Genomic DNA, 24,433 nt, shown 5'->3' on the forward strand with positions numbered 1-24,433 from the left:
TGACAGCCTCTCCAGCTCCTGAAGGAATGTCAATTCCTTCCCGTGTCCCAGGAAGCCACCTCGGCTTGGCAAAAAGAGTAACTAAATCAGAGAAAGAGCCCAAAAGTCTGCAGAAAAGCGTGACCTTTCAGCGTGTTCATTATTAACTAACAAAGAGCTTCAAAACAGAATATGAAGGTGAGAGTGAGACTGGACTGCTGCCCATGTCTCCCACCTGCTCTGGGGCCCACTTGCTTCTTTGATCTTTGAATTTAATTAAAACAAAAGACGAGGTTTCATTTCCCTGAAAAACGTCTTCTTAGTGCTTAGACAGGCAGGTGCCGTGGGTGATCACACTCGGCGGACAGATCAGAAGGTGATGGAGTTTGCCACTGCTCAGTCGCAAAATTAACAAATATCTGGAAGAAATGATGAACACAATTGCTAACTTCGAGGAACCCTCAACCCTTTGTTCTCATACAAGGAACATCTTCTCAAATATTCCTAAGAATCACAACCCATTCATTCATACCAATCCTTCCCAATCACCTTCAACACATAGGTCTGAACTTCAGGAATGATAAACATTTCCAGACACAATAAATTGCCAGGAAATTCTCAATGACTTAAGCACGATTTTAGATTGACCTATGATCTAATTTCACCTGCCAGGACTCTTAGGGAACCAAGCACGTTTCTTCCTAAGGTCAGCTCACAGTGGAGCCCCTTTAATTATTAGTGGTGTGCGTGGGTGCCAAGTCACTTCAGTCATGTCTGACTCTTTGCAACACTATGGACTGTAGCCCACCAGGCTCCTCCATCCAAGGGTTTCTCCAGGCAAGAACACTGGAGTGGGTTGCCATGACCTCCTCCAGGGGATTCTCCTGACCCACGCCTCTTATGTCTCCTATATTGGCAGGAGGGTTCTTTACTGCTAGCGCCACCTGGGAAGCCCAGTTATTAGTGGGGGTGGGGAATAACTGGAGACGCATTGGATGACAGCCTGACCTGCTTATTGAACAACCAGTGAAACTAGGAGCAGATGAAAGCCCTAAATGTTGAATACTTACCTTGAGTGGAGAGCACACAATAAACAGACCTCCTTTATAAACTCAAAAAGTGATTAATAAAAGAAATGGTGACCTCAAGAAGCAATCTGCCCCTTTGTTAAATCAGCTGGAGCAGGCCTCAAGAAAAACAACCCAGTGTCTCCTTCAAGGTACTATACCTGCTCCAGAGTGGTCTGGTTGATGGAGTAATGTGTGATATTCAGGGAGCTTTTATTGTCTTCTAGAACTCTGAACAGGTTGGCTAAGCACGCCCATCTTTTTGGCATGTGATATTCCAACAAATTAAGGCGCTGCCCCTGAAAGCAAAAAAAAAAAAAAAAAAAAGATTGGATCACAGGATTAACAATCATTAACTGACCACACTATAGTTAATTGCCAAATAAATTATCTCTTTTCAAAACACAGTCTTTTCAAACCCTTTTCAAACTCGTTTCAAACCCTTAGACACCAACTAAAGTCAGAAGTCAGTTTTGTGAGCCTTCCAAGAATGCTCATGGGCTGTGCTTCACCACAAGGCATATTTGATAAGAGGTGTCCCCCCAGGGAGGGGTGCTGCTCTGCCCCTTTCTGTCGCCACTGTGCCACAAGCCTGGGAAACCCTTTCTTGGGGAAAGAAGACCCTGTTGACAGCTAGGGAGAGGGAGGTGGACGTGGTATCAGAGATAGATGCACGGAGACCCCTGAACCTCACACCAGAGCACCCACCATCCTCACCACTGGCTGAGCGACTCCCAGTAAGATGCTTAACTCTCTGGGCCCCATTCTCAAGGGGGCATGTGGAGACCCCAGTAGTAGTTTCACGGGGTAGAGGGCCTTGAACGTGAACCCCTGTAAGCTAAACAATATGCCTCTTGCTGGATACGATTTTACCCAATGGTTGTGGATGAAATAGACAAGCAACAGTTCCTTAAAGGACGACAGTCTATTAGCAGTTATGACAAATTAGAATCTTGGGGTCATCCAAGAGAACTGCAAATGGTGCTTCTCAGAGGTTCCTGTGCGCAGGGCTTGCTTGGTCACCTTAGTAACACACAGATCTGGGGTTAGGATGCTGGGGACTGAGATGCTATGGGTCTCACCCACTCCCAGGTGATGAAGACCCACAGGTTCAGGGACCACACTTTGCATCAAGTGTGTAGAGGGTTGTGACCTCAAGCCCAGGGCCGTTCTCGTGAATTAATGCTGAAACCACAGAAGCTACAAACCCCCTTAGTAAATATATGGAAGAAGCTAACTTGTGTATCTTCTCTCCTAAAGAAAATGAACTGTGTGATGAAGTTGTGCCCACAGGAAAGGAAAGATGAGTAAGAACTATCTGCGCTGGGAGACCTCATAACGGGGCCAGAGCTTGCCATCCTTCAGAGAGGTCAGGTGACACCCACAGACAGCCCCTTCTGTTTTGGGGGAAGAGGCATGGCCTGTACTTTGCAATGAGCTCACACCAGTAGGCAGTGTCTTTGAAGCATAGAATTAAAATAGGGGAAAGACAAGGGCATTTGTGAGAGGTTTTTAGCTCAAAATGAAGTAATGTACTATTAGCACTACCTTAAACTGGATTCCTGGAAAATAGAGCTTCAAGCAGTCAGAAACAGCACTATGTTGATCTGCTTCCTTGTGGAGCCAAACCTTGACTGTATAACCATCACCAAACCTGAGAGTTGAATTTAAGAAATAAGGTTACTATTATATAGATCTAATATAGATAAACTCTAAGTCCATTTTCACAGGAAGGCAGCAAACGTAAGTAACTATTCCAAATTGCTGGAAGATTCTATGTTCTCAGAAACAGAATATTCAAGAATGAATAATAATTCACTTATGTAGTTTGCTGTGACTCATTGACACAGACACTGATTTATCTGTTTGAAAAATTAGCAAGTCTTAGAATCAACACCCGGTTCAATACAAAAGGGAGGGTGAAAATGCAAGCTGTGAAGACACAGTGCTAAGTTAAGAAGCCAGAGCTGAGCTGGAGATGAACCCTGAGACCATCCCAGTCTCAAAGGCTGCACTGATGCCCAAGTGGCTGGAAGAGTGGACGGTAACAGGGGCTGATCATGGGATCAAGACAGACATTTGCTTATCATGAAAAACAATTCCCTCAACTGTTCGCCCACCCTGAGGGCCCAGCAACTGCATGGGGCCAAGGCCCTGACGTCACAGAGCTGTGAACGGAGGTCTGCTGGAGTCTGAGAAAACACACCCGAGGTGACGCTCCTACCACACACAACCTCAAATAGTGAACCCCAAGAATGGAGGGGGCTTCCCAAGATTATTTACATTATTCTATTACATAGCCCAGGTGCCCAGCATGGTGTCAGACAACAGTCCTATCTCAGATCTCTTAAGTGGAAGCAAATACACAAATATATCATTATATAGTGATTTTTTGTTGGTTTTGTTCACTGATATACTTACCCCAAGTACCTAGAACTAACAGACAGTAGATAAATGAATGAATGAAAAAATAGTATGCCCAGAGCCTTACAAGCATGATCATTGCTGGGGAAAAACATGCTACATTTAAGTCAGCTTTCCATGATTGAGAATGACTAATACATTTATGGGCAAATTATTTTTCGGGTAAGTCTACCTGGTGAAGAAGAGGACAAAGATAATGTGACTTTGCTTCAGGGACACGGAACAGCCTCGCAAACACCCAGAGATCCGCGTCCCAGTTCTGCTTTCCCACCTCCTGCCCTGATCTCAGATTTCCTCTGAGATCTGTGTGTGACTCCAACTGCCCCCAGCTATTCCAAGCTCATGGTTTCAAGTCCCCTCAGGGGTGAGAGGTCACTGAGGACATGGACAAAATCTGAGTGACAGCAGCCAGGGAGGCAGCCCACCCCTCTGGCTCTCCTGAGCTCGTTCCCAGGACTCTCTGAGGCCGACCCTACCCGGTTAGTACAGGAAATGTGTGTGTTCCGGATTCCCCTCGCTTAGGGGTGCATGTCCAACGTGAACCAGAGTTCCTGCTCTGTGTCCCTGAGAGCCTCCCACGTGGGTGTGTATTTCAGGGTTCCATGGAGGAAGAGCTGAAGTCCAGATCCTTGAACGGCTCCCAGGGTGAGGCGCTGTCTCAAGAAGCTGCTGCCCTTCAGAGAGCTCTCTGCTGTCCTGGGGAGAGATGCTCCTAGTCACGTGGTTATGGCCAGCCTGAGGGTGAAGGTCAAAGTGTCTGGAAGCCTGCGTGTGAATCTAGCCCCCCGTCCATGCACCAGACCTCTGACTCCATGGAGTCAAACTGTCTCACTTCCATACTCTCATCTAGAAAACAGGCTCATAAAATGAGGTCCCTAAAAAGGGGCTCAGAGGCCTGAGTACACGAACCCCTGAGGAAGCGGGTGAATAAACATCCAGTGAAAGTGAGGTTCCACAAAGGACAGGTCCAGAATGAGGAGCATGCTCGGTGTGAAGATGCTCACAATTTATCTGGGGAATGTAGACAAATCAAATGAAAAGTCAGAATACGGGTGTACCTAGAGGTGACCATACTAAGTCAGTCAGACAGAGGCAGACAAATACATGATATCACTTCTACGTGGAATCTAAAGTATGACACAAATGAAACAGATTCATAGACATAGAGGACAGACTTGTTGTTGCCAAGGCAGAGAGTCAGGGGGATAAACCAGAAACTTGGGATTAACACATACACACTACTCTATAGTAGTAGATAACCAACAAGGTCCTACTGTATAGCATAGGGAACTATAGTCAACATCTTATCCAACAACGGAAAAGAAAATGAAAAACAATATATATATGTGCATAACTGAGTCACTTTTCTGCACAGTAGAAATTAACACAATATTATAAATCAACTATTACCTCAAAGAGTAAATTAAAGGATCAGAACACGATTCTATAGCACTTATTACACAGAAATATAGGGTGAGAGGTGACATCGACTAAGCAGAAATGACTTCATTGTTTCATGCACATTAGGATCCCCTTCACATAAGCAAAAATGGCAGCGCTCCAGGGGTATTCTCCTAGAATGTTTTTTAATGCAGGCTAAATTCCAATAATGGTCTGATATTCTCACCATAAGCGTGTATACATATTAATGTTTAAAATTCTTTCAAAATGAAGTTATATTTTCACTAAGCCATTTCAGCTTTACTCTAGAGAATCAGAATTACACGGTTCCTTAAAAAAATAAACATTGAAGAGAAAATGTTTCTGAAATAGATTGCAAACTCCTCAGTAACTCTCTAGAATACTTGATAAGACATGCAGACAGAAAATTATACAATCACAGCATCTTCAATAATTGAGAGAATCTTTGCAGATTATCAAATTATGATGTGAGTATCTAATTTACATTATTCTTACTTTCTCACTTCTGCCTATAACCTACACTTATGCCAATGATCTAAATTCCATGAAGGATTTATTCGACTTGTGCACTTTCCATTCTAAAAGCTTTCAAAGTAGCAAAGGAGTCATTTATGTATCAACTCACTCATCCCTCTCACATTTGCAGATAACCGATCACATCCATATAATTCGCAAAGCTGGCAATTAACGTAAAGACAAATAAACAGCATTACCTGTCACTGAAGATGCCTGTAAGAAGCACTCAATCACTACTGAGAATCAACATTTAGGTACCACAAACGTTCAGTGTAACATATGCAATAAACAGTAAAACAGGGGAGTAGCAATGGAGTAGTGGAACAAGAAATGTACACATGTATTCTGCAAAAGCCAGTGAGGAAAGGAGGGAGGGACTGAATGATGGATACTCATCAGTTTTATTCAGCTTCCGGAGGATCCTCTGCAAATCGCTCATACTCATAGCATTCATTTTAAAAAAATATTTATTTAGCTGCAGCATGCAGGCTTTTGTGAAATATATCTCCTGCCATATAAACAAACAAGAATGTCAAAGCTATCCGCGATTCCTGCCCTCCAAATGTGAATTTCTGAGCCATGCAGACGACAAGTGTGCCACTCCCTACATGACAACTTAAGGATGTCACAGTCATCAGTGAATATAAATCTACCCCAGGGTGAGCCAGTGAGCCATAAAGGAATTCAAAAAAGGAAAGAATACCTCTGTAAAAATACAGGATGCTTGGCCTTAGATAGCTGAGATACATACGAAAGAAATGACTTCAATAACCCCAGGCTCTTGCATCTTCCCACACATAGAAGAATACTAAATTCCTTAACTTGAGGTCTAGTTTTCCTTACTTAACAATAATATTTGATGTTCAGACTGCCTGCCCCCTTTGTTGCAAGCTTCTATATAGACTGACCTACAGCTCAGGGCTACTTGGGATGCTGTCTCCAGAGCTTGAAGCCCTAAGACTTTCCCACCAAGTAAAACATCTCTACTTTCAGTCTGCTTTCAGGTTGTGACTATTTTCTAAGTCGACACTTTGTCCACGGCATGTGGGATCTCAGTTCCCCAGTCAGGGTTCAAACCCAAGTTCCGTGCACTAGAAGGCGATTCTTAAGCACCGAACCACCAGGGACGTCCCCCATAGCATTCCTAATAGTAATGCTCTCACATCAAGCCTCCTGAGAAACCTGTATGCAGGTCAAGAAGCAACAGTCAGAACTGGACATGGAACAATGGACTGGTTCCAAATTGGGAAAGGAGTATGTCAAGGCTGTATACTGTCACCATACTTATTTAACTTATATGCAGAGTACATCATGAGAAATGCTGGGCTGGAGGAAGCTGGAATCAAGATTGCCGGGAGAAATATCAATAATCTCAGATATGCAGATGACACCACCCTTATGGCAGCCTAAAGAGACTCTTGATGAAAGTGAAAGTGAAAGTGGAGAGTGAAAAAGTTGGTTTAAAGCTCAACATTCAGAAAACTTAAATTATGGCATCTGGTCCCATCACTTCATGGCAAACAGATGGGGAAACATGGAGAAAGAGACTTTATCTTTGTGGGCTCCAAAACCACTGCAGATGGTGATTGCAGCCATGAAATTAAAAGACACTTGTTCCTTGGGAAAAAAGCTATGACCAACATAGACAGCATATTAAAAAGCAGAGACATTACGTTGCCAACAGAGGTCTGTCTAGTCAAAGCTATGGTTTTTTCAGCAGTCATGTATGGATGTGAGACTTGGACCATAAAGAAAGCTGAGCACCAAAGAATTGATGTTTTTGAACTGTGGTGTTGGAGAAGACTCTTGAGAGTCCCCTGGACTGCAAGGAGATCCAACCAGTCCATCCTAAAGGAAATCAGTCCTGAAAATTCATTGGAAGGACGGATGTTGAAGCTGAAACTCCAATACTTTGGCCACCTGTTGCAAAGAGCTGACTCATTTGAAAAGACCCTGATGCTGGGAAGGACTGAAGAGGGGAGGAGAAGAGGATGACAGAGGATGAAGTGGTTGGATGGAATCAACGACTCGATGGACATGAGTTTGAGCAAGCTCTGGGAGCTGGTGATGGACAGAGAAACCTGGTGTGCTGCAGTCCATGGGGTCTCAAAGAGTTGGACACGACTGAGTGACTGAACTGAACTGAATGAGAACGTAACATATAGTACAGGGAACTCTACTCAGTACTTTGTGGTGACCTAAATGGGAAGGAAATCCAAAACAGAGGGGATGTATGTATGCGTAGAGCTGGTTCACTCTGCTGTACAGTAGAAACTAACATAACATTGAAAAGCAGCTGCGTGCATGCTCTGCTGTGTCTGACTCTTTGTGACCCCATGGACTGTAGCCCACTAATCTCTGACCATGGGATTTCCAGGGCAAGAATACTGGAGTGGGTTGCCATGCCCTCCTCCAGGGAAGCTTCCCACCCAGAGTTCGAAGCCATGTCTCCTGCATTGGCAGATAGATTCTCCACCACTGACCCACCTGGGAAGCCCTGAAAAGGAACTATACTGCAATTAAAATTAAGTTAAAAAAGAAACCTGGTCATCAAAGAGAATGGCTTTTTTGTGGTCTTAATGTCTGTCCATCCTGGGTAATGTCAGCACAAGAAGGGAAGGGTCTTTAGGAAATGTAGACGTTTCCAGCAGCTGGAGGGATGTCCAGTTACATCAGACTTCATAACATGACGAATTCTGGAGATCTGCCTGCAGACAGTCTCAGCTGCCAAGCTGTGCTCACACCAGGGTCCCCTGCAGAGGCAGATGGGACTAAGGTAATCATTCTCCTCCTGGCTTCTCCCTCTGAGCCTCTCTACATAATTCAGCAAACACCCCATGGAAAACGGCCACTGCAATTTACTGCCTGACCTGATGAGTGCTGCCTGGAGAGACGGCCATAGAACTGATGCATGAGACCCCAGGAGGGAAACAGCATCATGAAAATCCGGACCCTCGGAGCCTGCACCCCGCTCAGCTGCCCTCTACACAAAGATCACTGCTTCAAAAAGCCCTTTCTGGCAGCAGGAAGTACTCTGTTCCAGGCCCACAAGCAAATGCACTTGATGCTATTTGGCTAGAGTTTGAAACTCCTGGGGTGTAAGGGGGATGGGTCCTCTTAGAAGATGTGATTAAAGCTCTTCTGAATTTCGTTTTAGAGAGTTCCCAAATAATCTCTGTGGACTCCAGTCAGATTCTATGTAATACAGCCTTTAAAACAAAAAGGGAATAATGAGAAAAATTATTTTCTTAGCAAAGAGGAATTAAGAGGCAGACTTCCTCCCGCTGTTGAGAAAATGCTTCAAGAAGCCAGATTCAGGGCGAAAGTCTCTGGGGCCTGAATGTGGCTAAAACATTCCTGCTGGACACCAGGGTAGATACCTGCTGCCTGCCAGAGGAGTGTGAAGATGAGAAATAGCGGGTGCAGGATGGAGCCAGGCAAACGGGAAGCTCTGTGCTGCCCTGTGCCCACCTTGCCCTCAGCTCCATGTTCAACACGGGAAGTGACTAAGTTCGCAGTACACTGGAGCCTGATGTGTTTGGGGGCGAATAATGACAGGGTACATGGCTGAGCTGACCTGGTCCCAAGGGTGGCAGCAATTGCAATGGACCTAGACTAGCTAAAACAATCTTAGAAAGAGGACAAAAGCTGAAGGACTAATACAAATTTCAAAACGTACTCAAAAGCAACAGTAATCAAGACAGTTTGGTATTAGCATCAAGATAGATATATAGACCAATGAACAGTATTGGGTCCAGAAATAAGCCTGTGGGCCTATGGTCAATCGATTTATGACAAGGTGGTCAGAACCATTCAATGAGAAGAATAATGTTTTCATCAAATTGGTCTGGATATACAGCAATACAAACAGTTAACAATAACACACATAGTTTATGCAAAATGGATCAAATATCTAAATGTAGGTGTGTAAAAATACAAAACTCTTAAAATCATACATAGCAATAAATCTTCACTTTCTCTGATTTCACAAGGGATTCTCAGATATGACCAAAAAAATCATGAAAAACAAAAGAAAAGACTGGTAAGTTGGGCTTTATCACAATTAAAGACATCTGTGCTTCTAAATAGAGAAGGCAATGGCACCCCACTCCAGTACTCTTGCCTGGAAAATTCCATGGACAGAGGAGCCTGGTAGGCTGCAATCCATGGGGTCACGAAGAGCTGGACATGACTGAGTGACTTCACTTTCACTTTTCACTTTCATGCATTGGAGAAGGAAATGGCAACCCACTCCATTGTTCTTGCCTGGAGAATCCCAGGGGTGGCGGAGCCTGGTGGGCTGCCATCTATGGGGTTGCACAGAGTCAGACGTGACTGAAGCAACTTAGCAGCAGCAGCTGCAGTGCTTCTAAAGGTGTTATCAAGAAAATGAAAAAGCAAACCAACAAGTTGAGAGAGTAGCACTGACATATATACACTACTGTGTGTGGAACAGCTAGCTAGCAGAAAGCGGCTGCGCGGCACAGGAAGCTCAGCTCAGTGCTCTGCGATGACCTAGACAGGTGGGAGGGTGTGCAAGGGAGCCCCAAGTGGCAGGGGATAGATGTACCTATAGCTGATTCACACTGTTGTACAACAGAAACTAATACAACATCGTAAAACAATTATGCCCATCAGCAGATGAATGGATAAGAAAGCTGTGGTACATATACACAATGGAGTATTACTCAGCCATTAAAAAGAATACATTTGAATCAGTTCTAATGAGGTGGATGAAACTGGAGCCTATTATACAGAGTAAGGTAAGACAGAAAAACACCAATACAGTATACTAACACATTTATATGGAATTTAGAAAGATGGTAATGATAACCCTGTATGTGAGACAGCAAAAGAGACACAGATGTTTAGAATGGACTTTTGGACTCTGCGGGAAAGGGAGAGGGTGGGATGATTTGGGAGAATGGCATTGAAACATGTATACAATCATGTAAGAAACAAATTGCCAATCTATGTTCGATACAGGATACAGGATGCTTGGGGCTGATGCATAGGGATGATCCAGAGAGATGATATGGGGTGGGAAGTGGGAGGGGGGTTCATGATTGGGAACTCATGTACACCCGTGGCAGATTCATGTCAATGTATGGCAAAACCAATACAGTATTGTAAAGCAAAATAAAGTAAAAATAAAAATTAAAAAAAAAGGAAATAAATAAATTAAAAAATGAGACAATATTTGCAAATCACCTATCTGAAAAGGGACTTGTACCTAGAATGCACAACTCTTTCAATAATAAAAAGACAACCTAATACTGTTTAAATGGGCAAAAGATATGAATAGACATTTCTCCACAGCAGACAGGCAAGTGGGCAACAAGCACATGGACAAATCAAAACCACACGATACTACTCTTCATTGGGATGGCTAGAATAAAAATTCAGATAATAAAAAGTAATGGCCAGGATGTAGAGCAATTACAAACTTCACTCAGGGCCGATAGGAATGTAAATGGTACAGACAGTTTGGAAAACAAACTGACAGCTCCTTTAATGTTTAAGCACAGAGTTAGGATATGAGCTGCTTCCCTGGTGGCTCGGCTGGTAAAGAATCTGCCTGCAATGCAGGAGACCTGGGTTCGATCCCTGGGTTGGGAAGATCCATCCCCTGGAGAAGAGAACAGAAACCCACTCCAGTATTCTGGCCTGGAGAATTCCATGAACTGTATAGTCCAAGGGGTCACAAAGAGTCAGACACGACTGAGTGACTTTCACTTTCACTTTACTATATGATCTAGGAGTTTTCCTCAAAGGTATATACCCAAAGAAATAAAACATATGTCCCTAAGAAAACCCCTAGCTGATTGTAGCAACAGAATGTGTAACAGCCAAAAGGTGAACATAACCCAAATGCCCACTGACAATGAACAGACGGAACTGTTGTATGTTATTTGGTCATAAAAAGAAATGAAGTACTGATAACACAGATGAACCTTAAAATAGTGCGCTGTAATGAGTGAAAGCTGCTGGTCAGAGAAGACCCTGTCCAGCTCTTTGCAACCCATGGATTGTAGCCCACCAGGCTCCTCCATCCATGGGATTCTCCAGGCAAGAATATTGGAGTGGGTTGCCATTTCCTTCTCCAGGGGATCTTCCCGACCCAGGGATCGAACCCAGGTCTCCCACATTGCAGGCAGACCCTTTAAACCTCTGAGCCACCAGGGAAGCCCAGCGAAGACCATATATTATGTAATTCCATTTATAGGTCAATAAGAGACAACTTTATAGAGACAGAAAGCAGATCAGTGGAGGTTAGAACTAGAATGAAAAGTAAATTGATAGCTAAAGGGACAAGATTTCTTTTTGAGATTATGAAAATGCTCTAAAATTGGCTGCAGAGAAGGTTGTACATAATTGTGAATATGCTAAAAAGCACTGAATTATACACTTTAAGCGAGAGAGTTGTATGACATGTAAAGTATATTTCAATTAATCTGTTAAAAGACAAAGAAAGAATGGCCACTGTTTTAAAAAATCAATGACAAGTGGTTGGGACCATGATAGATTGTAAAAGTGTTAGTCACTCGGTTGTGTCCGACTCTTTATGACCCCATGGACTGTAGCCCATCAAGTTCCTCTGTCCATGGAATTCTTCAGGCAAGAATGCTGGAGCAGGCTGCCATTCCCTTCTCCAGGGGATCTTTCTAACTCACAGATCAAATCCAGCTCTCCCGCATTGCAGGCAGTTTCTTTACCATCTGAGCCACCAGGGAAGCATGGCTCCAACATGACACCCTTTGCCATATCACCCTGTTGAGTTCTTGCCTTAAGAGGAGAGACTGTTCTCCTGCTCTTTTTCTTAACAGCCATGTGACATGGTTTGCAGGAGCGATGTGACCTCAGACTTGAATCGTCCTTGTGCTCTCTAGACATTTTCCTGTCTGGAAAATGCTCAGACACTGATTCTGGAAGGAGGATGAATTAAAGGTGGGACAGAGCCAGCCCCTTTGAACCATCCGGACCAGCCCATCTGCAGCTGCTGGAGGATGAATGAAAATCGTATCAGCCACTGCATCTCATAAACTTCACTTTGCAGCTGTTTATAACAAAAGCAAACTCATGGATGCAAAAGTTTTTTTTTATGCTTTTGATAAAAGAGAGCCCAAAATCAAATTTGTAAAATGCTTCTCAACTATGAAACCTTTAAAGTGTTGCAGCCTCATGCATTTTCTTCAAATGCACACACATACACCGACACATACACTTACATACACACAAACATACATACACGCACATATATGTACACTCACACACACAGAAACACGTACACACACATACACACAGAGATACATATACACACACACCTAAATTTTAGGCTAACTGAACCCAGAGTAAATAAACTTCCCAAATTTTACTCCTGAATTATTTGAAACCTGAAATATAGTTCCGACCTAGTTTGCAGTTTATCGCACTGAGCTGACCTCCTCACTGTGCTGTGCTTCGTCGCTCAGTCATGTCCGACTCTCTGTGACCCCCCAGGGACTGTAGCCTGCCAGGCTCCTCTCTTCATGGGATTCTCCAGGCAAGAATACTGGAGTGGGTTGCCATGCCCACCCCCAAGGGTCTTCCAAACCCAGGGATCAAACCCAGGTCTCCCGCATTGCAGGCAAATTCTTTACCATCTGAGCCACCAGGGAAGCAAAGTCCTGGGCTACAAGAAATCCATTTCTTTGGCTAGCCTGGGTTTTCCTGGGCTTATTAAGCTGTATTTGCAATCAGAACTCACCATCCTTCAGTGCCTGCTGAGCTCTGGAGTGGCACATTTTTGCTGTGTATGTGCACATTAGTTCTTGGCAGGTCAGCCTACATCAGTACTGGGTCTGGCTACCCTGCAGGGAAGTGACAGGAAAACACTGCCAGGACTGAGCAGCGATAGACCTGCATCACGTGCCTGATGGTTCCTGTTAATGGAGACACTGAGTAAGACAGAGCCTGTTTCTAAAAGCAGCCAACAAAGGATAAACAATGCAGAAGGTTCTGGGAGAAAGCAGCCTTCATCCCGTCCAGAGATCAGTGGGATTGGAATAGAAATCTTTATCAAAGTGGTTGATTGTTGTTATTAGTCATTCTTCATTAAGCTGAGCAGAGCCTAAATGCTCCCACAGTCTCATCTGACTGCTCTTTTAAAGTTCAATCAAAGCAACCTGGGAGAAGATATCATTTAGCAAAGGTCTCCCATGCACTACAGAGTTTGCGTTCATTCACTCATCTATTTATTTGTTCAACAAGTACCCTGAGCATATGTCATGTACTGTCCTGAATGTCAGATATATTGTAATAAAAACAAAGGTCTACTGTCAAAGGATTTACATTCTATCAGGAAGAAGCTGAAAATAGTAAAAACCACTAATGTTGTGTTTTGTCAACATTATATGTCAGAGAGTGCTAGTCTGTTTAGATTCATAAATGAGTGGCAGAAAACCCAGAGAAGCAGGATATTAGCAAGTATAAAATCTGATGTCAGCCAACCACAAAAGGGTAAGGCCTTTCTTTGGCCCATTCTGTCATACTGCTCTGCTCACAGGTCTCCATTGCTGAAGTTGCCTCATGGTCCAACATGGCTGCTTCATCTCTAACCATCACATCTGCATTCACATCAGAAGGAAGGAAGAGGCAGAAAAAGAGCACACCTTTCCCTACAAATTCATATCCTTGAAGTTGCTAGTACTGCTTCTATAATCTCTTTGCCCACATGTACAAATAGTGAAAGCTGGAAAGGTACATTCTTATTTCCAAGTGGCTATGTTGCTAGCTAACATCCAGGGGCTCTTATGCTTCTATGAATAGGTGGACTACATACAGGAGACCCCACTGGAGAGTAACTTTTGGGAAAATAACTGAGGAAATAAACCACAATTTCATCTCAGGGAACAAGGACGTCTCGTCCTAGCCCTCAAGATAAGAAATATGCTCGCTGAATCCAGCTACTTCTTTCCACGGGACCACAAAATATGTATGACTGTCCCCATTAAGAGAAAAAAACAAGCTTTCAGAAATGTTAAATAACTTTTTCAAAGCCCTGGAGGTGATGTTCCAAGTCTGACTGTAATGTCTGCATCTCATCCAGCCATACTACTTTTCAAAGAGTAGTCAGCCCACGTTTCAAAACGAGGGGAGTCTGTTCCCTCCGCAGAGGCAAAAGAAGAAAGTTCTACAGAGGAAGCTGTCATCACAGACCGACGCCCCCAAGAGCTCCCAGCAGCAGAGCTCTGTCATGTCGTTAGTTTGGGGTAGGGTGAGCGGGGGAGACAGCCATAGTATGAGGATCTTCTGCTGCTGCTGCTGCTGCTGCTAAGTCGCGTCAGTCGTGTCCGACTCTGTGCGACCCCAGAGACAGCAACCCACCAGGCTCCCCTGTCCCTTGGATTCTCCAGGCAAGAACACTGGAGTGGGTTGCCATTTCCTTCTCCAATGCGTGAAAGTGAAAAGTAAAAGTGAAGTTGCTCAGTCATGTCCGACTCCTAGCGACCGCATGGACTGCAGCCCACCAGGCTCCTCCGTCCATGGGATTTTCCAGGCAAGAGTGCTGGAATGGGGTGCCACCACCTTAGGAGTTGACAATTGAGTTCTGAAACTGGTTCTTTCAGTTGTAACTCTGTGTTCTGACCCAACTGCTGAACTTATTTAGGTCCGAGCTGCTTTATGGTGAAGGGGGTAAATCACAGCTATTTAGGCTATTAAATGAGATGATGCACAAAAAGCACTTGACAAATGGCCCAAGTTCAAGAATGTTTCAGTAAAGGTAAGCACATGGAGGAGCGCCCCGACCCATGACATCCAAATTCACAAAAGTGACAAAGGTGGCATGAATCCAGCTACTCCCTGTCTCTGTCTCCCGAGAGAGTCGATGCTCACCATCAGCTTTAGGCTTCTCTCCCTGTCTCCTGCCACATCTAAGAGCACCCGGGCAGAACACAGCATCCTTTCTTCCTTAGGAACCCCTGGGCAGCCCCCAGGCTCACAGAGAACACGCTCCTAGCTCCTTCCTCTCAGCCCATCCTGACTTCGTGATTCTCCCCTGACATCACCATCTTCCACCTCCCAGATCCCAAGGCTAGTGACCTGACAGCTCCTTCTCTCCTATTGCCTCAGATCAGCTGGCTGTAAAGCTCTAGTATTCTTCTGCCAAGCCTCCCCACCAATGCTTTCTTTCCCACCTGCCCTGTTCCCAGCTGACTCCAGTTCATCTTAATCAACGTCCAGCTAAAGAACAAAAGTCACCTTTTAATTGGCCATTTCTGCTCCTGTTTCTTATTGCGTCCCTTTGTTCCCTAATTTTCCACCCCAGAATTTAAACCTCCCTTGGTTTAACCCAAAACACTGTCTCCAAGTGGATGCCCCCATTATTCACCCTGCACCTGTGTGACAGTCCAGCTCTTCTCAAATGTGATTTGCGTTACTCATCTCCATGACTCTCCCACCACCAGAAGGGCTCGCACAGTTGATTCACCTCCCAGGAATACACCTGGTTTAAATGCCTCCTTCTCCAGGAAGCCACCCAGGCAATCCATCATCTAAAACACTGGGCTGTCTCCTCCTAAGCCTTGCCATGAGTAGCACTTATGGTATCTTATGTAAGCTTTTATTGGGCTGCACCTTATGCATCTATCCAGCTAAAGACCCTGTGATTAAAGAGACACCCAATAACAGTTGCATCATACAGCGCTTTGTTCACAAATTACCTCACGGTGTTGCATTTACATTTCTTTGTATGTTTGTCCATCTGACACCAGACTTCCTGACATAAGGGACCAGGCTCAAGTTGGGGTCCTGACACAGGCCCTCATCAAATGTGCACGAACGAAAAGGGATCACGGTGTGAGTCTGAATCCAGGGAAAAAATCTCCCATCACTTCCATTACACATCTTCACTGTAGGCAAGAAGCAGTCCAACTGTTCCAAGGGAAAATATGAGAAAATCAAAGCACGGTGCTCCCTCTGGTAAAGTGACACTTTGGATGACATCCCTCATGAGCTGAATGTCCAAGACCAGGGATATCGCCCAAGTCCAGTGGGAGAGGAACACGTAGATCAGAAACCCCTGGAGCAACACTGAGTGTGTTCAGGCAACTCGGCGTCTTCAAAGCAAACATGATAACAAACTACTTGCCTCTGTAAAGTGCACACATGCAGAGGAGAGCTCAGTCCTTTCTCTCAAAAGAACCATTTCTAGTAAAGAGAATGAATTCATTGTTTTTAGAAGTGGTGAAATGCTTCTAAGCAAGCAAAACACAGACCAATAGAATCTGGTCCCCCGTGATTCAAAAGCTCCGTGCCATGGCAGAAGTCATTCTATGCGCCCGTGTACAAAGTGCCTTCTCATTTGTGAAGATCATATAAACACACAGAACTGTCAGATATTTCATTTTTAAGTGAGCCAGTTTATTATCAGGCGATAAAATCTTAGTCTAGGCTTTTATGAATGTGTTAATGTTTTGTAGAAGTAATAGACTGAAGTTGTCATGCTTAAGCATACGGTGTCACATAGGAGATATATTAATTTGCAGATGCCCAGAAAGTCACAGTTTGAGAACTGAGACATCGTTGTGCCTCCTCTTATCTCTTAGCAGAAAACTGATGGAGAAATACTCCAGATTATTCTTTATATTTCAGGCTTCCCTTGTGGCTCAGTTGGTAAAGAATCTGCCTGCAATACAGGAGACCTGGATTCAGTCCTTGGGTTGGGAAGATCCCCTGGAGAAAGGAAAGGCTACCCACTCCAGTATTCTGGCCTGGAGAATTCCATGGACTGTATAGTCCACGGGGTTGCAAAGAGTTGGACATGACTGAGCGACATTCACATTCTTTATATTTTAAGTAAAATAGTGATATAAATGACCGATGAGCACATCCTTTGCGGTTTCTTCCATTTTCTTTCTCAGTTCCTAAAATTTGCATGTCAGACAACTCAAGGAAATGAAAATTCTCATCATCTTAAGTAGTCTCTTTAAATCACATAAAGTCTTATTTTGTGTATACATAAACAGCCCCATCTTCCCTCTCCACTTAAACTGGCCCAGCAGATTTCAAATCGTAAACTCTGTGCTTCAGAAATGTAACTAATTTTTCCTTCCTGGGAGGACCGCTTTTCACCTTCGGACTTAACCTTCCCGCTTAAGCCAGTCCCAAGGGAGGGAAAGCAAAAGAGTGTGATGCACGGCTGTTATGGGTCCCTCCCTGGTGGGTCATGAATGTGCCCACAGCCTGCAGGTGATAAGGCAGCTGCCCAGACTCTCGGGATGTGCTCCATTACGACCTACATCCCTCACTACCTGGGACGAGGCACCAGTGCCCACAGAGGTTGGTGTTAGTCATCCCTGGTTACCAGGTATCCACCACTGCCTCCAGCTTTGTCCACACGTGCACACAATGTACGGATGTATATTCCATATAACACGTCAGTCTTGAACCGGAAGCCACAGATCACAGCCCACTGAAACTGACAACCACTCTCAACTGAGCAAACAATCCTATCAGAATGTGAAGCTGCAGAGAACCACCCAGCATCTGCCTCCCTTGACTTCCTTTTAACAGGAATCAACTTTATTTCATTGGGGAAGCCTCTAGCTCAGGTCTATGTTTCTTAGCCTTTCTACTAGCCAGGGTTACCAACAACGCATAAGTGCAAGTCTCTGGGTGGGACTTGGAAAAGCCTGCTTGAAGAGGGGACAGTGGCATGCGCCCCTTTTGCCTTTTCCTCCTTTTTCCTGATTCTTGTCTAGGACACAGATATGATGGGTGGGTGGAGTGACAGCAGCTATTCTGGGGACCAAGCAAATTGTGAAGACTAAGTCAAGTGAACAAGTGCCAATAACCAGTTGCTTCTGCATTTCTACTACATGTGAAAATGAATATGCCTAATAAATATTCTTCAATCAATGTGTCTGATGTTCTGTTACTAACAGAGAAATGTATCTCACAACTGATACAAAAGAGAACCTGAAAGATCCAGAAGCGGGAAAAAACCCCTAGAGGAAGGTCTCAAGGGGAGGAGATCATGTCAGTATCAAATGGATAAAAGAAATACACTTGATAAAGAAGCAATTTTCTTCCTCAAAAATAGGAACATAGGAAGAGAAGAATGTTGAATAAATATTTAGTGAGACCCCACTGAAGCATCTTTCAGACCTGGAAATCAGAACTTACATGTTAAGTGGGGGGTCAGACTCTCAGTGACAATTAGAACACGCAGAAACACACCAGAGGAAGGTTGGTGTGGCTGAAGACCCAGCAAGAGTCTGCACTGATTCTCATCTGTACAGCCCTAGGTTGCAGCCAGCGGGAAGCCAGCCTGGTGCAAGCTGACCATCCGGGGGCTTAGCAGTCAGACAGACCACAGGTGAGCCCCGACCTCATCCTGGCTCACTCCCTGTACTTGTTAGATGGGGACAGTCCTGAGAAAACATGACATAGGACAAGGCTCAGCCCCAGTGCTTGGGCTCAAATCCAGCTCTTCCATCTACTAACCAGTGACCTAGAGAGACTCCCAAACGTTCCAGTCTTACCTTCTGTGCCTGTAAGAGCAGAGAGGCTTTTACAGGCACAGAATGTTGGCTCCTGGGTTGGTCATCATGGTCATGAGGAATAAGTTACCTGATACACATAAAACCCCTGAAGAAAGCAATAGCAATCCAGTGCAGTATTCTTGCCTGGAGAATTCCATAAACAGAGGAGCCTGGTGAGCTACAGTTCATGGGATTGCAGAGTCAAACACGACTGAGTGGCGCACACCCCCCCCCAACACACACACGTGTGCACACACTTAGGACCAGCGTCTGGAATGCAGTCTACAGGTGTCATCTCTGGGTATTACAACCTAGCAAGCTAGACGATCGACACACAGTACTTAGTCCAGCAGGGATAAAAACAGGTGATCAATGGCCACCAGGGAACGAAGGCAATTTGGTACTTAGAAGGGCTGACCCAGAGGCTGAGGAAGCGAGAAAGGGCAATGGGCGTGACTCCCTGAAAGGGCCCGGTCACCGAGGAGTGGTGGTCTGGGACTGCAGGCTATTGTCATGCTCTATACATTTCAGAGAAGGCGACTTCTTTAGCCACAGGCTTCCCATGTAGCTCAGCTGGTAAGGAATCCTCCTGCAATGATGCAGGAGACCCCAGTTCGATTCCTGGGTTGGGAAGATCCCCTGGAGAAGGGAATGGCTACCCACTCCAGTATTCTGGCCTGGAGAATGTCCGGCAAAAGCCGGACATGACTGAACAACTTTCACTTTAAAAAGGAAAAGGCCAAAGATGAGGGACATGTTCCCAAGTTTCTTGAGTCTGAAGGGGTCCTCCAGGGGTGCCAGGAACTCTCCTGCTCTGATTGGAAACAGGGTACAAAGGAAAGTGGTGTCCAAGCCCCACAGCCACTGAGCACAAGCAGGACCCCCACCCCCAGCCCCAGAGGCTGGGGGAGGAGGGATGATGTCCGGGAGGTGGTCTGGCTGAGTGCAGAGAGGCAGCGAGTGTGGACGAGACTGAGGAGGGATCTGAGAGGAGTTCAGAGACGGCAAGAGACCTGTGGCTGGATGGGGGCAGGGACACACACCTCCAGTCTGAAGCAGAGGCTGGGGTGCGCGGGGTATGGGGAGGCACAGGGATGGGGTAGAGACAGGGGCGGGGCCAGGGTGCCACCCTCCCCGAGAGACCACACCTCAGAAAGTCAATCGCAGACCCTGTGTGTCCTCCTAGCCCACCAGTCCCACTTTTAGCCGAATCCTCCTGTCTCCACAGCAGGCAGGCTAAGGATGTGATGCTGGCTGAAGCCGGGACGCGCAGAGCCAGAACCTGGGAAAGTCCCAGGAACAGAAACCTAGCAATGATCAGACTTGAACTTGATTTGTTCTTGGTTTGCGAACACAAAGAACATTTAAAAACAAACTAGAATGCCAGCTCTAAGGTTAAACACAATGTTTAGTTGTTTAGAAATATGACTTAAGATACCTTAAAAAGTTATAAAAAGAAAGCCTGGAACCTGAGACAAAATATGATGTCAAATTGTTAATAAAGGAGTGAATTTCGAGTCTGGCAACATGAGGGCTCCTGGGAATCAAAGCCTGAACATTTCAGGACCACATGAGCATCTCTGAGGTGGTTCTGCACCAAGGCGTCCAGGACTGGCTCTCCCTGCCCCCAGGTTCCATCCCTGAGATGGCGCGGATGCTGAGCCCAGGGCGATCCTGGCAGACAAAGGACCCAGGCAGTGTCCTCAGGAGCGTCAGCTCTCACTGGAACCAGGTGGGTCTGGCACAGACAGATCTCCTGGCAGGGAGGAGGCAGCTCCTGCCAAAGAAGTGACAGGCAGTAGCTGCGAAGACACAGGCAGGGAAGTACTGAGCCTCGGAAAGGCCCGAGGCCCCACGCCCCGGCCAGGAAAGAGGACGGTGCGGGCGGCTTGGTGGGGTGCAGTCATGGCTGCAAGGTGTCCAAGCAAGTGGGAGACAGCGAGGCAGGAAGAGGAGGAGTGTTCAGAGAGTGGGGGAGACCCCAACCTGCCATCTTCACAGTGTCCTCCAGGCCTGCTGGCACTCGGGTACCATTGCTCACATCTGAGCTGGACCACACTGAGGCTGGAAGGAGAGGAAGATGCTCTTCTCACTCAGATCTTGGAACTTCTGCAAAATGAGATCACCCAGGCCCCAGAGGACCAGCCTACGGGAAGAACCATCCCCCAGTGTGTGCAGAGCTGGCCCTCATCAGGCCTGTTCCCAGCCCATCCCGCTCACGGCCTCTCCTCTAGCTGACGCAGAGCCACGCCTTGGAGGTCAGGGAGAGGGCAGGGCTATGGCCTGAGCTGCCTTGGGGACTCTGAGTTCCAACCTCAGTTCTGCCCACGTGTCCAGCCATCTCTGACTGCCCGAAGACACGGGGGAAAGTGCAGGTGAGAAGGTGCTTCATGACCAGGGCCATGTCTGGGGACATGATGTGCTGCCATCCCCAGGTGGGGGGTGCTGCCGAACAAGACACAAGACAGGCTCCACTGAAAGAGTGATCCACCCCAAACAGGAAAAGAATGCATGCTTGTGAAACCCAGGGTAAGGCCAGAAAACCCGTGGTTGTTCAGCCATATTTATTGTTCAGTTGTTCAGCTGTATTTGACTCTTTGCAACCCAATGGACTGCAGCATGCCAGGCTTCCCTGTCCTTCACTATCTCCCTGAGTTTGCTCAAACTCATGTCCATTGAGTCAGTGATGCCATCCAACCATCTCATTCTCTGTCATCCCCTTCTCCTCCTGCCCTCAATCTTTCCCAGCATCACAGTCTTTTCCCACCAATATTTAAAAATCAGCTATTCCCAGGGCTGATTTCACTTAGCCCAATGATTCCCTTTAATTTCAACATTAAATCAAAGCATTCTTTAGCTGGCGTACATTCATCCCTCTTAAGTGTTCTCACATCATTTGTAGAGATGTGTTTATTATGCAATCAAGAATCCAATGCCCTTTAAACAGTTTCCCCATGGTACTTTTACCTGTATTCAGAGACTTCTCTATGACCTCCAACCAGAGCAGTCCCCTCTCCTGAACCCATGGTTGCTACCTCTCCTGAGATGCCCACCTACCAGGCCTATGGATGCCACAGGTGCCATGAGCTCCACTCCCCAGACTGATGGGCACCCAATGGGAGAGACTCTATGGGGCCAACCTGGTACCTCCCACTGAGTTCAAGCTGCACACCTCTGCCCAGGAGATGTGGCAAAGCCCTCGGTCCAATCATCTCCTAGTCTGCGGGCCTCATGACAACTCATATTTTGACGAATGCATTTGAAACAGGAGGGATGGAGGAGGTGGCAGGATGGGCGTGCAGCAGGATGCTGGGCTGTGAAGCTCAAAAAGGACTTGGGGAAGGGCTTGTCCTTTGGAGGAACATTCTCTGATTGGGGGGCTCTTGGGATCTGCCCCTTTGGGTCCAGGAAAGAAATTCAAATGAGCAAAGGTGGAGAAACCAACACAATATTGTAAAGGAATTATCCTCCAATTAAAAGTAAATAAATTCTTTTAAAAAGAAAGGAATCATACCTAACACCATACACAAAGATAAACTCAAAATGGATTAAAGACCTAAACGTAAGACCAGAAACTATAAAACTCTTAGAGAAAAACATAGGCAGAACGCTTGACGACATAAATCAAAGCAGTATCCTCTATGACCCACCTCCTAGAGTAATGGAAATAAACAGAAAAGTAAACAAGTATGACCTGATTAAACTTAAAAGCTTTTGCACAGTAAAGGAAACTATAAGCAAGGTGAAAAGACAACCCTCAGAATGGGAGAGAATAATAGCAAATGAACCAACTGACAAAGGATTAATTTCCAAAATATACACACAGCTCATACAACTCAATACCAAGAAAACAAACAACCCAATCAAACAGTGGGGAAAAGACCTAAACAGACATTTCTCCAAAGAAGACATACACATGACTAACAAACACATGAAAAGATGTTCAACATCGCTCATTATTAGAGAAATGCAAATCAAAACCACAATGAGATATCACCTCACACCGGTCAGAATGGCTATCATCAAAAAGGTTACAATCAATAAATGCTGGAGTGGGTACAGAGAAATGGGAACCCTCTTGCACCACTGGTGGGAATATAAATTGATACAGCCACTATGGAAGATGGTATGGAGATTCCTTAAAAAACTAGGAATAAAACTACCATTTGACCCAGTAATCCCACTCCTAGGCATATACCCTGAGGAAACCAAAATTGAAAGAGACACATGTATCCCATTGTTCACCGCAACACTACTTACAATAGCTAGAACATGGAAGCAACCTAGATGTCCATCGGCAGACAAATGGATAAAAAGTTGTGGTCCATATACACAATTCTCAGCTATAAAAAGGAATGCATTTGAGTCAGTTATAATGAGGTGGATTAACTCAGAGCTTATTATACAGAGTGAAAAGTCAGAAAGAGAAAGAGAAATATCGCATACTAATGCATAGATACAGAATCTAGAAAGATGGTAACAAAGAACTTATTTGCAGGGAAGCAATAGACAAACAGACGTAAAGAAAAGACTTACGGACATGGAGAGAGGCAAGGAGAGGGTGAGACGTATGGACAGAGTAACATGAACATTTACATTTACACGCAAATTTACATGTAAATTAGATGGCCAACGGGAATTTGCTGTATGGCTCAGGAAACTCAAACAGGGGCCCTGTATCAATCCAGAGTGGTGGGATGGGGAAGGAGACAGGAGGGAGTTTCGAAAGAGAGGGATATATGTATACCTATGGCTGATTCATGTTGAGGTTTGACAGAAAACAGCAAAATTCTATAAAGCAATTATCCTTCAATTAAAACATAAATTAATTTAAAAACAAGGAATCAGAGCAGCAAGAATGGCGTGTCCATGGAAACCACCCAAGAAGAGGCAATGGAAAGGAGGGAGGCAGAGGGAAGACCTGGACCCGGTCTCGCCCCCAGGCTCAGACATGACATGATGGCTCTAAGGCCCGGGGGGCACCATCTTCCCCAAGCTGTCTCCTGAAGCCCCCCAACACCCGGAGGAGAGAAGCAGGCACCATATTGATGACCGCCAGGTTTAGAAGCCCAGCACTCCATTTGATGATGAACCCTGTATTCTTTATCTCAATACAATGGAAACACATGTACTCAGTTTGTCACAAGAAAATACCAACTTTACAAATCATTTTTTGAATGTATTAAGTTCAAGGTTCCAGTCAATCACCCACAAACTATCTCTCTTAGCAAAATTATACTATTCATACTTACTGACAATCTGTTCTCAATCCTGTTACACCTTGAAAGTGAAAGTGCTAGTTGCTCAGTGGTGTCCCACTTTCAGTGACCCCGTGAACGGTATCCCCCCAGGCTCCTCTGTGCATGGGATTCTCCAGGCAAGAATACTGGAGTGGATTGCCATTTCCTTCTCCAGGGGATCTTCCCAATCCAGGGATCGAACCCAGGTCTCCTGCACTGCAGGCAGATTCTTTACCATCTGAGCGACATATTACAGGTT

General features: G+C 45.3%; 1 protein-coding gene across 1 annotated transcript in view; it reads right to left on the minus strand.

The window, feature by feature from the left end:
- Positions 1-305: 305 nt before the first annotated feature.
- ABCA13 (ATP binding cassette subfamily A member 13) overlaps positions 306-24,433 on the minus strand; it is a 388,784-nt gene continuing 364,656 nt past the window's right edge. Inside the window, exons 60-62 of the mRNA XM_068973151.1 lie at positions 2,595-2,700; positions 1,208-1,345; positions 306-398 (exon numbers count right to left, since the gene is read on the minus strand). Of these exons, the coding sequence (XP_068829252.1) occupies positions 306-398; positions 1,208-1,345; positions 2,595-2,700 (337 nt within the window). The remainder of the gene's footprint in view (positions 399-1,207; positions 1,346-2,594; positions 2,701-24,433) is intronic.

This window comes from Capricornis sumatraensis, chromosome 5 (assembly GCF_032405125.1).
Source record: "Capricornis sumatraensis isolate serow.1 chromosome 5, serow.2, whole genome shotgun sequence".
Taxonomy (NCBI): Eukaryota; Metazoa; Chordata; class Mammalia; order Artiodactyla; family Bovidae; genus Capricornis; species Capricornis sumatraensis.